The 15,666-nt window shown below is 33.4% G+C and overlaps 1 protein-coding gene across 2 annotated transcripts; it reads right to left on the reverse strand.

Moving 5' to 3' along the window:
• Positions 1 to 2,217: 2,217 nt before the first annotated feature.
• On the reverse strand, positions 2,218 to 9,141 carry LOC134281662 (multimerin-2-like). 2 transcript variants are annotated; one of them, XM_062764099.1, is made up of 3 exons: positions 8,861 to 9,141; positions 7,731 to 7,991; positions 2,218 to 2,416 (listed from the first exon to the last, which is right to left on the reverse strand). In XM_062764099.1, the coding sequence occupies exons 1-3, from the start codon at positions 9,081 to 9,083 to the stop codon at positions 2,256 to 2,258; spliced, it is 645 nt and encodes a 214-aa protein (XP_062620083.1). In that variant the 5' UTR covers positions 9,084 to 9,141; the 3' UTR covers positions 2,218 to 2,255. The 2 variants fall into 2 exon arrangements, with proteins under 2 accessions (XP_062620083.1, XP_062620082.1); XM_062764098.1 differs by lacking the exon at positions 2,218 to 2,416 and having other exon boundaries at positions 7,463 to 7,991; positions 8,861 to 9,140.
• Positions 9,142 to 15,666: the final 6,525 nt, after the last annotated feature.

Raw genomic sequence — 15,666 nt, forward strand, 5'->3', positions numbered from 1 at the left:
CCCGATACCATGCCTCTGCTGCTGATTTACATATTTATGTATACTTGTCTCAAAATGGTTGATTTGATTTCGATCAAATTAAATCATTACACAATTCTACATTTTATGCTTGTATTTTGGCCAATTTAATATATTTTTTCAGTTCTCCGTCTTATTTATTTGAAATTTTAGCACGTATCTTAATAATATTCTACAAAAGGGACATTTTCAATTTAAGGTACTAGCCCAGTAAATATATTAACTATTTTAAACCACTTTCTGAGAATTAAAACATTAAACTATCAGCCTCCCCCTTTTTGTTGCTTGTAAATTTTCTGTACTTACATTAACATTAATGATTCCGTTCATACAGGTCACTAAAATAGGCCAACGTGTTATAAAAATGTCGTTTACTAATTGATAATTTACCTAAGTACATGTCAAAATTATTACTGTCATATACAGCACTAGTATTTCAATTAATCAAGTTTTTCTTTTCTCTTTAGCTTAGGAAGGTTTTCACCTACATGTAATTAAACATGCTCCATCGAATCCTGGGAATTATTTGTAATTATATTGCTCACTTCAAATTCTGGAGAGAAACTTCCTTTGAGTGGAGGTATTGTGGGGTTCATTTCATTTCTCGGCCTTAATATTGATAATTGAAAGACAGAATATCAACATCATTCAAGTCTTTTTTTATTCCCATCAAAAAAAATAAATAAATAAATGAAAGACAAATGTCGACAAACTTTGAAAATAAACTTTTCAAAATAATGGAGCGAAGACTTACTTATATTGAAAAATTGTGTTATACTATGAGTATACCATTAAACTACCATTTAATGGTCTTTTTATTCTCTTTTAACAGTGTGTGTAACTATGATATTCCAAAGGCAAATAATTTCAATCTGAGATTTTTGCAAATTCTAAAGAATTTACTTAAAGTACACTTTAATGTTAGATGAAGTATTAAAGAAAATTTGTTTTAAGTACGATTTTATGAATTAATTTTTCACTTTTAATTTTGTCCCACTATAGATATTCTGCACGCTTTGTTCGCACATCTTCTCTCATGAAGAGAATTACCTAGATACTAGTTCCTAAGGACAATGGTATTGATGTTTCGTAATGTTCAATATTGCTATCGCATTGTAGAGGAACTTAATTTGATTTAGTTCTATTTATGAGTGGAGATAAAACCTACTCGTGGTTCCCTTTCTAAGGAAGAGATTCTTCAAAATCACAAGTCAGATTTAAATAATTCTGATATCCCCAGTAATCAAATACCTAAATTTAATTAAATCCTGAACTTCAAAAAATCTTTTAGGAGGTACACAGCGGGATCTAGCAAAGTTTAACTCAGTAAACTCAGTATAAAAATATTTTAGAAGAAAATGACAGAATTAAGTTCAGCACAAATCTTGAAAATTGAGTGAAAGACAAATAGATCCACATCAAATCACACCTCTAATCTTGACGAACATTCTTCAAACTGGCCTGTCTATAATACGAAAGTGCAATTCCTATAACAGTTCTTATGCCATCAATTTACAAGGAGTTCATCATAACTTATATAAGGAAACTAATCAAGCTAAATTCTTCAAACCAACAAAAATTTTGATAATATACGCATAACCATTTGTTTGTTTGTTTGTTGAACTCCCTCTCGAGAATTTTTCACTCATATGGAGACGCCACCACTTGCCGATGGAGGGCTGCAAATACTGTGCCGGTGGAGGGTTGTACCACTAGTATACTTGTGGCCATTGAGCTGCGAGGGATCTTTTTGGACCAACACCCTCTGCGACACAGGACCTCGGTTTATAAATACGGTCTCATCAGAAAGACTTTTCCCCACTCCCCGCAGTGGATTCGAACCCGCGACATAAGAATCAACTTATTCCGCGACTCTAGAGCATCTAGCGCATGAGTAAACAAATGATATCATGATATACATGTATTGATACGGCAAGAAAAGACAGAAAGATTAAAAAATCAAAAATGCATTTTATAACATAAAATATTCTAAATTTTAGTTTCAGATTTTAAATTGGTAGAAGTATATGAAATCATCAATAGTTTCTTATTTATACAAACTTTATTATAAATGTATATAATCATGACAGTTATTCCGTTATTATTCCGTTATCTCAGAAATTTATTCTTCATTAATTTTGGAAGGAGCTTCGTGATTAAATTGGTACTCTTATATTTATTTTCTATTTCCTTTCGTCTAATGCAGGATAATGCTTCTTTAGTAAGATTACACGACATTATGTGTGTCTTAAAAAAATTCCAGTGAAGGTTGACTGGATGCCTCCCTCGCCATTAATCCTGCCATAGACATGCTCACCAGATCCATAAATCTGAATCAAGACGTGGTCATCTTTGTTCACATTTATGATCATCATCGCTGAACTGGAGTCTGGTCCTCCTGGACGAGGGACATAACTTGAAGTGCGAGATGTACCTCCTACAATCAGCTGAGTATAAAAGTCAGTGCTTCCTGTAGCTATGGTCAAATGGAACATGTAGATGCCTGTCTGAGGAGCAATAAAGATTCCGCCCTCTGTGTGATAATGGTTTCCGATGTTGATGTACGTCTGTTCAAATCTTATGATTGTCCGGGTACTGATACCGCTAGTACCTGAGGATTTGTGTGCAAAAAAAGCACAGGCTTTTCATCTACATGTAATTAAACATGCTCCATCGAATCCTGGGAATTATTTGTAATTATATTGCTCACTTCAAATTCTGGAGAGAAACTTCCTTTGAGTGGAGTTAGTGTGGGGTTCATTTCATTTCTCGGCCTTAATATTGATAATTGAAAGACAGAATATCAACATCATTCAAGTCTTTTTTATTCCCATCAAAAAAAAAATAAATAAATAAATGAAAGACAAATGTCGACAAACTCTCTAGATAAACTTTCCAAAATAATGGAGCGAAGACTCACATATACTATAAAATTATGTTTTACTATGAGAAAATGGTCATTTTTATCCTCTTTTAATAGTGTGTGAAACTATGCTTTTTCAAAGGCAAATAATTTCAATCTTTAATTGTAAGGTTTGTGCAAGTTCTGAAGATTTTACTTAAAGTACACTTTAATGTTAGATGAAGTATTAAAGAAAATTTGTTTTAAGTAAGATTTTATGAATTAATTTTTCACTTTTAATTTTGTCGCACTCTAGACATTCTGCACGCCTTGTTCGCACATCTTCTCTCATATTAAGAATTAATTAGATACTAGTCCTAAAGGACAATGGTCTTGATGTTTCGTAATGTTCAATATTGCTATCGCATATTTATGAGAGTGGAGATAAAACATCTACTCGTGGTTCCTTTTCTAAGGAAGAGATTCTTCAAAATCACAAGTCAGTTATAAATAATTTCGATATCCACAGCAATAAAATACCTAAATTCTTTAACTCTGAAAACTCAGTTTAAAAATATTTTAGAAGAAAATGACAGAATTAAGTTCAGCACAAATCTTAAAAATTGAGTGAAAGACAAATGGATCCACATCAAATCACATGTCTAATCTTGACGCGCATTCTTCAAACTGGCCTGCCTACATAGGCGTCAGAAGCAAATTGAAAGTGAGGGGGGGGGGGGTTAAACCAACTAAACAGGTAAACTTCAATTTTCAACGCCTATATTATGTATATATTCGCAAAAAAGTCTATATTATGTATATATTTGCAAAAAAGCACCCCTCCCCCCAGTTCCGACGCCTATGACCTATACATGTAATAAGAAAGTTCAATTCCTATGACAGTTCTTATGCCATCAATTTACAAGGAGTTCACTATAATATATCTAAGGAAACTAATCAAGCTATATTCTTCAATCCAACAAAAATTTTGATAGTACGAATAAGCGTTTGTTTGTTTGTTTGTTTAACTCCCTCTCGAGAATTTTTCACTCATATGGAGACGCCACCACTTGCCGGTGGAGGGCTGCAAATACTGTGCCGTTGTAATGACGAAAAGTGACCCCTGTAGAATATTGACCAGGGGGTCATTTTTCTACGTAGAAAAATGACCCAGGGTCAATATTCTACGACAAATGGGGTCATTTTTCGACCGTAGAAAACCTTTACAGACCAGTAATTCTACGACTACACACACGTTGAAAAATGACCCCCATAGAAATTTGACCCCCTCAATTTTTATAAAATGAAACTTTATATCTGTGTCTCCTGAGATTTTTTATACTTTCAAATGTAAGGAGGAGAAATGTACTTTACTCCTTTCAACATATTTGATAGCATAACTTCAAAATAGCATCGTAATCGATGTATCTGGTATGGAGGGTTTTTTGCTTGCATAATCTCAATGAATAATACTATTAATATATTGAAGAGAACAAATTTATGACTATATTTTGCGTGTTTTTTTCTAATTCAAAGATTTTGTTCCTGAATTGGTATGATGCGTATATTTGTGATATCCATAAGCTTGTATGAAGGCCTCCGAAATTAGCACTTTTAATCATTTGAATTCAATTTTGAAATGTTTACAAAACCAAAAAAGATCGTATAGAAGTTAGAAAAGCAACGTAATTTCACTATATAAATTCAATTCCCCTAGTTCTTACATTTAACTTACATATGATTGAATGCATTCTGCTTTAAAATGCATACTTTTTAACTATATACGGGAAACCGAGATATCGAGAACGTTTTGATAATGATACATATGTACAGTGTATAGAAAAATTCCCCCAAAGCGGGCAAATATTCCCATCTGATTAAATAATAGTTCAACTTTCACAGATATCTTTAAATTCGTTAAAAAAACTTCCTTTTTCAACACTTTTAGCCCACAGACAACTGACAATTGGTTGTGTACATCCCCCTCCCCCTCTTTCTTCTGAGATTTTCTTAGACACTTACTTTGCAAATAAAAATGAATTCTTAGTCTATCATGCCATGATATGTCATTTTCCATTTCTGTTACATATAATTTGTAAAGTTCCAGAAATTATCCTTTTACGGTAGATAAAAAATACCAATATACAAATTCTTGTTAATACACATGATGTCCTATTTCAAGGAAAATATTTAACACAGAATTAGCAATTATGTAAAAGACAGATCAGTGAGATTGTTGTTTTAGAAGCCCCTTATAAATTACGGTACACTCATTTATGAGAATTTGCTACAGCTTGATCGGAAGGACATGGTTTCGAGTCCCTGTCGCGACTGTCTTATGTCGATAAAACTGCGTAGCAACTTCATCTTTCCAAAGCGTTTAGCACTTTGAAATGATTTTTTTGGAAGGGGGGGGGGTCTTTTGGATGAAATTATAACCGAGGTCACGTGTGACGGCACTGAGGTCTTGGCATGATGGATATTTTACTGCTCAATGTGCCTGTGTGCTGAGAAAAGCTCAGGCAATTGGGGGCTGGATCCCACTCATCCCCTTTTCATTTTGTTTTAAATCTGGGGTAGACACACCTTTTTTTCCCTATTTTGGTAGTCTAATATACACTTCTTGGTATGGATAGTGTAACTCTTTTGTCATTTTGAGCTGTTTTAAAATATATCGTTTTTGACTGATACATTTAAAGAGAGTATATACATGTAGTGCATATTAGACTACCAAACAGGAAAAAAGGTATGGCGACCCCAAATTTTATAAGAAAAAATGAAAAGTGGAGGTCAAGCCCCCAAGTTCCTGTGCATGGATGAAATACCCAAAAAAGACATATCTTTGCCAGTTAATTTCACACAACATGTCTCAGAGTATACCTTTAAAAATTCAACAGCCAAAATTGAACATAAAGAAGTGTGATATATTTTATTATGCTATGCACCAAATCATATCATATTCATGTTAAAAATCATGAAAATCAATGAAACATATGGAGATAACGAACATTATTCAAGATCAAAACTCCATAAAACAATACCAAACAGGAGCAAAGCTAACACGGACCTCTAAAACATCAGAGATAGGATCAGGTGCCATGGAGGAGTGAGCATCCCCTGCCGACCGGTCACACCGGCCGTGTGTCGCTTATCATGAATGGGAAATAACAGCAAAATCCGATGTCAATTGAGTGTATGAATAATGGACTAACAATTAGGATGAAAAACGTCAGTAAGCATTTGACTCAATGATAAATTGTATTTGCTGACAAGGTCATTGTATCGATCATAGAACTTACGAATTGATGACTTAAATCGAAACTGCTGATATTCTTGTTCCATCAACTTGTTTGTAAATTTTTTACCTCGTTTTAGAAATTGTTTGTAAATATAGAGCATGTTCTTGTATTCATTAATTTGTCAAAAGAATATTTTAAATCTCTTTTGAAAAACATAAACAAAGTGATGTTGGATCTGTCCACATCTTTCAGAAAAAACATAAACAAAGTGATGTTGGATCTGTCCACGTCTTTAAATTTTAAATTTAACAAACCAGCCTTTTGAAAACGTATACACCCCCGTTCTTGGAATATTTTTTTTCTCAATTATTTTTTTCGAATTTAAAAAAACCCCTAAAATTTAAAAAGATGATTTAGCCTAAAAATTGATAAAAATAAATCTCAAGTTGGTTTCCTTAAAAAAAAAAAAAAATGAGATATAGATCCTATGGATAAAATGTTAATTTCTATAAATAATGTACTAGTATATTAAATGCTATGTAAATACAATAACACTGTAATAAAGTAATGTATACTTGCTCAATTATTTTCAATCAACCAAAGAGATTTTATTTCAATTGACAAGTGATACTAGTAATCAGAATTTAATTCGTATGTAAAATTAAACCAGATCCGAAAAAGTATGGACTTTCCTTAAGCGTAAAAGCTTACAGAAACGATCACATCATATTTTAAGCTTACCACTATGCATTCGCCTAACAAGAATATTTCTACCAAAACGAACACGGAGAAAAACGACCCCAAGGCCATAATTTCTACAGAAAAGGGGATCATTTTTCTATGTAGAAAAGTGACCAGGGGGTCAAATTTCTACGTAGAAAAATGACCCCCGGTCAATATTCTACGGGGGTCACTTTTCGTCGTTACACCTGTGTAGGGTTGTACTTTACCTGTGGCCATTGTCAGAGCTGTGATTGAGCTGTGAGGAATATTTTTTGGACCAATACCTTCTGCGACACAGGACACCGGTCTATAAATACGGTCTCACCAGAAGAACTTTTCCCCACTTCCCACAGTGGATTCGAACTCGCGACGTAAGAATCAACGTACTCCGCGACTCTAGAGCATGTAAATGATATACATGTATTGATATGGTAAGAAAAGACAGAAAGATTAAAAATTACTCCTGGTGTCTTGGGCAAAAATGCATTTTATAACAGAAAATATTCTTAAAACAAATTTTAGTTTCAGATTTTAAATCGGTAGAAGTGTATGAAATCATCAAAAGTTTCTCATTTATACAAATTTATTATAAATGTATATAATCACGACAATTATCCCGTTATTTCATGCAGAAAATTTTGTAAGGAGCTTCTTGATTATACTGGTACTTTCTTAATTATTTATTTGCTATTTTCTTTCGTCTAATGCAGGATAACGTTTCCTTAGTAAGATTACACGACATTATGTGTGTCTTAGAAGAATTCCAGTGAAGGTCGACTGAAAGTTTCCCTCGCCATTACCCCCGCCAAGGACCTGCTCACTAGATCCATAAATCTGAATCCAGACATGGTCATCTTTGTTCACATTTATGATCACCATCGCTGAACTGGAGTCTGCTCCTCCTGGACGAGGGACATAACTTGAAGCGCGAGATGTACCTCCGACAATCAGCTGAGTATAAAAGTCAGTGCTTCCTGTAGCTATGGTCCAATGGAACATGTAGATGCCTGACTGAGGAGCAATAAAGATCCCGTCCTCTGTGTGATAATGGTTTCCGATGTTGATGTACGTCTGATCAAATCTTATGATTGTCCGGGTACTGATACCACTAGTATGTGAGGATTTGTATGCAGAAAAAAGCACAGGATCTGATTGATCGGTCAGTACACCTGTTTAAAATGAATTGGTCATTTAATTAAGGTATCCGATTCACAAAAGCCTCAGATTCAATGAATCTTAGTGCATATTAGGTATATATGTATTGGCTGAATACTAGGTATAATTATGTTAAAATAATCTTCATATTTAGTCTCAATAGTATGAAAGAACGGAACCTGTCCTAATTTTTTACCTTGACCCGTCCTTGAAGAGTTATCCATCTTTGCTTTTAATCAATAGAATTTAAAAATTTTTTTTAATCTATCTGGTGAAAAATTATTTTTCTATTTTTTAAAAAATTATATATATCATTCCACCATAGCATTTTTGGATATTCATAGTATTATATACATCTTTCCACTATAGCATTTTTTGATATTCGTCGTATTTAAATTTTTATTTTAAAAAAATTGATTGTTCCATAAATGCCTTCTTACTGAACGAATTAATCATGCTCGGATAATTATATTTTTTTTTATTTCTCCTGGTAAATCTTTTTCTATTCTTAACTGCTTTAAAACAGTTACAGAGTATTTCATACAGGATGGATTATTAAAGGTCAGAAAATTATGTCATTTTATGGGTCGAATACCTTAATTACAACTTGCAAGTCTAAAGCTTTCAATTATCGATGTGGTGCTGCTGTTTTGCAGAATTTTCTCTTAAGATAAGTTGGTTGCCGTAGTGTAGGGTTTTAAAATGAAATACATCTTATGATCTACCCTGGTATCAGATTTTAAGTTATTTTACAGAAGCGTTTGGTTTTAATGAATCTTTTTAAAATGCAAGAAATACATATTACTGCAGTGCCTAAATAAATCGAATTTAAAATGATTTCCCATGTTTATAAAAGACAAGATTCACTCTAAAAAATTCTTACTAGATCTGATAGCAAGGACATCCAATGAGGACACATCGGCATCACTTCTCCCTGTCAGTAGCTGTCCTAACACTCGCTCTGTGCCATTCAGCCGACGTTCTGTTGTCTGTTCCAGTCTAGATAAACGCTCTTCAACGCTGGTCAAATTCCGGCCTTTCAGGAGGGTGGTCAGTTCAGCAGTTGAGACAAATACAAAGAGAAGAGGCAAATGATACAGGAACATCTTATTCTATGTTAAGTTGTTTTTGCTCTCTAGCTCAGGGAGGCTATTTAAATCGTTCACCTTGCGAATGCGTTTATAAATAATCACATTTTAGCTTGCCTGTTTGATTAAATATTTTTGGGTTAACGGTTTACTACTCTGTATTCTTTGACTGTGTAAAGGAATTAAATTATATTTAAAGGAATAGGAATTCAAAGTTATATTTTGGTTTATCTTCTTTCTCTACTCATTGTAGCGTTCATACAATCACACTTAGATTCTGAAAGCCACTTTTAAAAACAGGATAATTCCAACGAGATGTCATTCTTTTTTCGAAGATTTTTGCATCATAGTGTCAGAATTGAATCATGAACTATGATTTTTTTTCTGTTGCAAAATTTCAGCATTTTTATGCATGCTACTGAAACAGTCCAAGCATATAATGAAAATGGTTTATGTATGAGTCGAAATAAAATAGATATCCAACGTATCAAGATTTCGTGACCTTCTCAACTTCATGGATCGGATGCGTTTTAGGTGATAAGTAAATGTTTCCTTTAAATTCTTTATAAAGTTGATAAAAAATATATTGCTCACCTCAAATTTTGATTGGACTCCTCCTGAGTGTGGAATTTTGGTGAATTTTATCAGAATTGTTTTATGTAGAGAATGATCAAAACCATTAAATCTGCTGTTCAATCCACTTCATTAATTAGAATAAATATAGTTTTATGACTTTTATCAGAAATTCGACAGCTTCAGATTCTGTGGAGAGCGGGAATCCATTTTATGTATAGAAATAAATTGAATACTTAGAGATTACTAGACTCTTTATTCTCCATTATGTAGTCGCTTAAAAGTGTCGATATACTCTTAGATCTCATGGAATGTATGCTTGTTATTTTTTCATATCAAAATGAAATAACGATTTTTGTGAGTTTTTCAATAAGTCGGATTAATGAAAAACAAGAAGTGTTCCGAAAACACTGATGCCCGAGTATGGCAGAACGAGGCCAGTGTTGAACCTCTTCATATGTCAAACACCAAGTTTAAAGAAAAAGAATTCAACAATGTTGGTTTGCTAATATGAAAACCCGAAAATCAAGCATTCAGTAAATATATATGGCTAAGATAAATGTTTTTAATAAGTGTTCATACTCCAAAGTCAAGTCCATAGAGTAAAAACGGGTACCACAAGAATTTCGCCATTAGGAATAAATGTGATGTGAATCGCTAGAACCAACTGTACAATGTTGGTTCATGGGGAGATTCGAGTTTTCACTAATGTAGGTCAAACTCAAAAGTAAAGGCCATAATTTTTTTTAAAAAAAATGTATTTAAAAAAACCGACATTAGTACATAAAGAGAGAATTTGACATATTAAAGACCTAGTATCTAGTAATCAGGTTACATTGCAAAAGAGGATTATAAAACAGCACATAAACTGACCCAAACCAGTTAATACTCGAAGAATTTGACCAAGAATTATAGTCATTCCTACGGAAGCCCATTTAGGACCTATCAAAAAGATATTTTTTGTAGAATTCGTTATAACGAACTTTTATAACATACTTTTATGAAAATAATTTTACAAATGGGGAATGAATAGGTGTGGATATTTACAGGGTGTTTCATAATATATGTTACATTTTGAATCTTCAATTTGACAAACACAAGAAAAAGATATTAATAAGTCCTTTTATCAAACTGATGCACATATCCATAAGATTCATAATTTACAATTACCAAATAAAATATTAAACACTGATCAAAATCTTAAACATTATAGAAAATTGGCAAAATTTCCAATTTGCGTCATTTTTGATACGTTGAATTTCACAACGTCAAACTCTCACATTACATGTTCCAAATGATCTCCATTAATTCAACAACAAATGAAAGTTGTTTCCTAAAATTTGTATAGAACCTTGTCACATATTTTTGCTTAGACACTCATTTGAATGCCCATGTTCCTTTTAAGTTCATTCATTATACGTGGTCTAGGATTATAGAGCCTTTACCTTAAGAACCCCTACAGAAATGAGCCCAAAGATTGCGATTGTCAAATGCAGAGGTCAAAATCATTCCTTGCATTATTGAAAATTTGTACGCTGAAAACTTCAAATCATATTTGAAAGTTTATTATATGCTGAAAATGCTGATTTTGCCAGAATAATTTTTTGAAAATATCCATTAGACACTTTTCTCAGAAGTTTTCTACACCAAGAGTCTCCAACCACCCCTACTAATGTGTTCGGAACCTTTTATTTTTCGGTGGTCTGCAAATTATGAAACCCAATGAGTTCAGAATAGCTCTGGCAGTGGCTCTGGCGAGAGTTAGCGAGACTTCAGCGAGATAGGGTAAATTATTCACGGAAATGTGGCTAGGAAGTGACTAGCACGTGGAGGCATGGTAAACAGAAAAGTTATGTTGCGTTTCAGTTTCCATCACCCTAGAATCAGCTGATAATGTCTGTAGAAATGTACGTCAATCAATCAATCAATCAATCTCTCTTACATTCATTCAAACTTAAATAAGTATTCTCTATAATACAATTTTCTGCAGTCATGAATTAAAATTTCTTTTTGGACAAATATTTTTGCATGGGGACCGGGACTATATTTTTTGCGTCAGATTAGCAAATGAGGCACCAGCATGATTTTAACTGACCAATCAGCTGAATGAGTATTGCATTATGGGTTACTACGAATACTACAGGAATTTTAAGCTTGAAAAAAAGAAAATATTATGGTAAATGGTAAATGAAAAGCATTTTTAAAAATATTATTTTCATGCTCATAATGACAAACAATTCATTTGTTAAATAAACGGCGGAAGTCTAGGTTTCTGAAAGTCATACTCCAAAAGCGATTTTCGTCTGTATTAATTCCTTTGTTGTACTATACAATTGTCAGGTGAATTACCTGGCCGAACACGTGATCACGAGCTTTACCCTTGAAGTGCTGGTGTTCTAAACTAGACGCAAACTATCTTTCCCATTTAACAACAAATTGAAAATGCCCGTAAAAACATCTTTCATAGTTTCTTATCTTTGTATTTTGTTCGTAAGAACATTTTTTTTTATTTTGCAGTCCATGAACATGATCGTAGATTGATCTGAACTACGTGTTGGAAGTAAAATGTAAACATGTATTTGGCGTAAACGTTGCTATTCATTCAACAATTGGTCAGTTCCTCGTGGTAAGATCCTCTGTGCGCATTTATAACAATGGCCATATAAGGCAAACAAAGGTTTGTCAGTGTAGATGATTATGAACATTTTTTACCAGCGAATCGGTCACTAGTGAGCTCTAATTTTCGCCGAAAAGTATATAAGATATATTGTTATTTTAACACCCCCTCCTTTAGCAACCCTTTTTCTGTTGAAAATCATGAAAGTCTTTCAGAAAGGTCTGGAAACATTTATTACAGGACATGTTTTCAAACGAAACAGACTATAGTAATGTCATGTTTACTGCCAATTTTATTTATAAAACCGGTTCTACCCTATAACCTTTGAATAGATCAACCTAAACCACGTGTCTTGAATTTAAATCACAATAACATTAGTAGGGGTGCCAACGCACCAACTAAATCTCCGCTTGTTAAAGTCTTAAGGCTTTCTGGAATACTGTGTGATTTATCACATATTGTCCATCCCTGTCCTTTAACCTTGTTACTACCCTTCTGATAAGCATCATAGAAATTTTCCATTGTATTTGTTTTAGAAAATTTATTTCATAACTTTTGAATGAATAGTGGCGACATGAATCGGGAAAAAAAAACAGCTATACAATTCAGCACTGAGTGGATAAGTCAAGTTCATTTCGAGAAATCCCCCAGGTATTCAAATTATGATATTGGTGTTTATAGCACAATTAATCATTGAAAGAGTATGATTTCCTTGATTTTTTCACATGGAACAAAAATGCAGGATTTATGTTTAAAATGATGTATAGTTTGTCAGAGAAGTATGACAGGTAAGAAAAATAATTAGATTTAAGAATGTAACATATATTATGAAACACCCTGTATGAGCAGCATTTTTATTGAAAAAGGAGCTATCAATGTTTTTAAATGTATCGTGAGGACTATTTATAAAAGTGTTGAAAAGTCGTACGATTTTTATGTTATTTATTTTGATAAATTTTGTGGTTTCAAATTATCTTAAAGTTCATTAAAAGTTTTAAGTATCCACATCTGATTTACACCACTTCTCGAATATATTGTTGGACAGTTCTCCTGTAGTTGCGAATATTTCAGTGAAGAGTAAAGAAAGAGGCTCGGAAAATACGACTCTTTTCATGTTGCAGAATAAAAATTTTTGACGTAATAAAATCTGTTTGAAAGAACCCTGTGTATTCGCAGTATATTATATATGTTCTATTTTTGCAGATGGTCATTTACTTTAAACGTGGTTATGTAGAGTTCTAAAAGTAACCAGTGTCGAAGAGACACTAGAAACGAGGTAAATTATTATCAAACAAGTTGATGAAACAAAAATTTCAGCAGTCTCGTTTAAAGTTATCATTTTATAAGTTCTATGGTCGATACAATGACCTTGTCAGCAAAACTAATTTATCATTGAGCCAAATGCTGACAGACGTTTTTCATACTAATTGTTAGTCAATTATATACACTGAATTGGGATTTTCCCGTTATTTCCCAATCATGAAAAGGGGCACACGGCGCTTGTGACCGGTCGGGAGGGGATGATCACTCCTCGTGGCACCTGACCCCACCTCCGATGTTTTGGAGGTCCGTCTTTGCTGTGCTCCTATTTTGTATTGTTTGATGGACTTTTTATCTTGAATATTTTTCGTTATCTCCAAATGTTTCACACATACATATTTTTGTATAGTAACAGTCTGATTCTTTGAGAATCGATCGTTTCTTTTTAATAAGGAAAAAACTGTATAGAGAAAACGAACAATCAGATCACTATTCGGGAGTGGGAATAAACAATTAAGCGTTGAAAGTAAACTTCTTTTAGGGAGTCTGAAATTTTCAAAAGAAGAATATGGAGATAACGAACGGTATTCAATCTCAAAGTCCATTAAACAATATACAAAATCAGAGCAGAGCAAACACGGACCTCGGAAACATCAGAGGTGGGATCAGGTGCCATGGAGGAGTGAGCATCCCCTGCCGACCGGTCACACCCGTTGTGTGCTCGTTGTTATGATCAGGAAATAACGGAAAAAATCCGTCGTCAATTCAGTGTATAAATAATGGACTAACAATTGGTATGAAAAACGTCAGTCAGCAATTGACTCAATGATAAATTGTATTTGCTGACAAGGTCATTGTATCAACCATAGAACTTCGAAATAATGACTTTAAACGAAAATATTCTTGTTTCATCAACTTGCTTGTCAATAATTTACCTCGTTTAAGAAATTGTTCGTACGTAGAGCATGCTCTTGCGTATCGAATCAACTGAGATATATATACTCCGTATGCAGGTGATGAAGGTATATTGCTGCATAAGTAAGGGAAGTTGACGATAGAAAAGTTAAAGTCATCACGTTTATCATATAGCTTGGTTGTTAGATTACCATTAGTGTCTTTTTCAAGTAAAATATCCAAATATGAAGCAGAAGTGTCGGACGCTGTGGTATCTTTTATCTCAAGCTCACCAGGATATATCGTATAGACGTAGGAATGGAAATTATCATTATTAATTGACAATACGTCGTCGATATATCTAAATGTCGAGTTGAAGGCCACAGTGTTTTCTTCTTTTCACGTATAAGATTTTGCATAAATTCTGCTTCATATGAATATAAAAATAAGTCTGCTAATAACGGAGCGCAATTTGTACCCATGGGAATTCCAATAGATTGTTGGAATACCTGGTCTCCAAAAACCACATAGATACTGTCAATCAGAAACTCAAGCATCTTCTTGATGTCAACTTCAGAGTAATTATGTGTGCAATCAGAAAAAAAATAAAAGAAATAATTTTGCAAATGACCAATGACGAGGTAAGTAAATTTACGAGTTCCATTTTTATTGAAGAAGCAGCTGTCAATGATATCAAAAAGCCTGGATTTTAATTTGTCGTGGGGAATTGTTGTGTATAAAGTTGAAAAGTCGTAAGTTTTTAAGCTGTTGATTTTTGTAAAGTCTTGTGATTTCAAATTGTCCAAAAGTTCTTTAGAATTTTTAAGTATCCACATCTGATTCACACCAAAAGAAGTGGAAACTTGCGAGTTTTTAGACATTCTAAATTGGAGTAGCACCCAGTATATAATCTTTTTTTCTCTTTGCCTTGTTTTTTGATTACCGCTTTTGTTAGGAATATGTCATGTACAGTGCAAATTTTGTAATAATTGCAGAACTGTATCACTCTGCTTGAGAAAATTCAGACAGATTATGCAGAGTTACAAATCTAAGCATTGCAAATATCTTTGACACTCGCTTTATGTATAATTTCTTTGGGTTTTTTTTATTTCCAGGTTCAGGGGGACAGGATGACCTCAAGTGGTCATGACTTATTTATAAACTAATCTGAAGCGTCCTGACACTCAAATCAACAAAGAAGATGAGTGAAATGACGAGCGAAAAACATGAAGGTGATAAAGGTGATAATTTAAAAAA

This window comes from Saccostrea cucullata, unplaced genomic scaffold, assembly GCF_032062105.1.
Source record: "Saccostrea cucullata isolate Sc308-1 unplaced genomic scaffold, CSIRO_AGI_Scuc_v1 ctg1055, whole genome shotgun sequence".
Lineage (NCBI taxonomy): Eukaryota > Metazoa > Mollusca > Bivalvia > Ostreida > Ostreidae > Saccostrea > Saccostrea cuccullata.

What these genes read in the sequence shown, in the direction of transcription:
- LOC134281662 (XM_062764098.1), bottom strand. Translation starts at nt 9,083, where the DNA reads ATGTTCCTGTATCATTTGCCTCTTCTCTTTGTATTTGTCTCAACTGCT. An exon ending in TGTCCTTGCTATCAGATCTA is followed by an intron (nt 7,992 to 8,860) that starts GTAAGAATTTTT and finishes CATTTTAAACAG; the next exon opens with GTGTACTGACCGATCAATCA.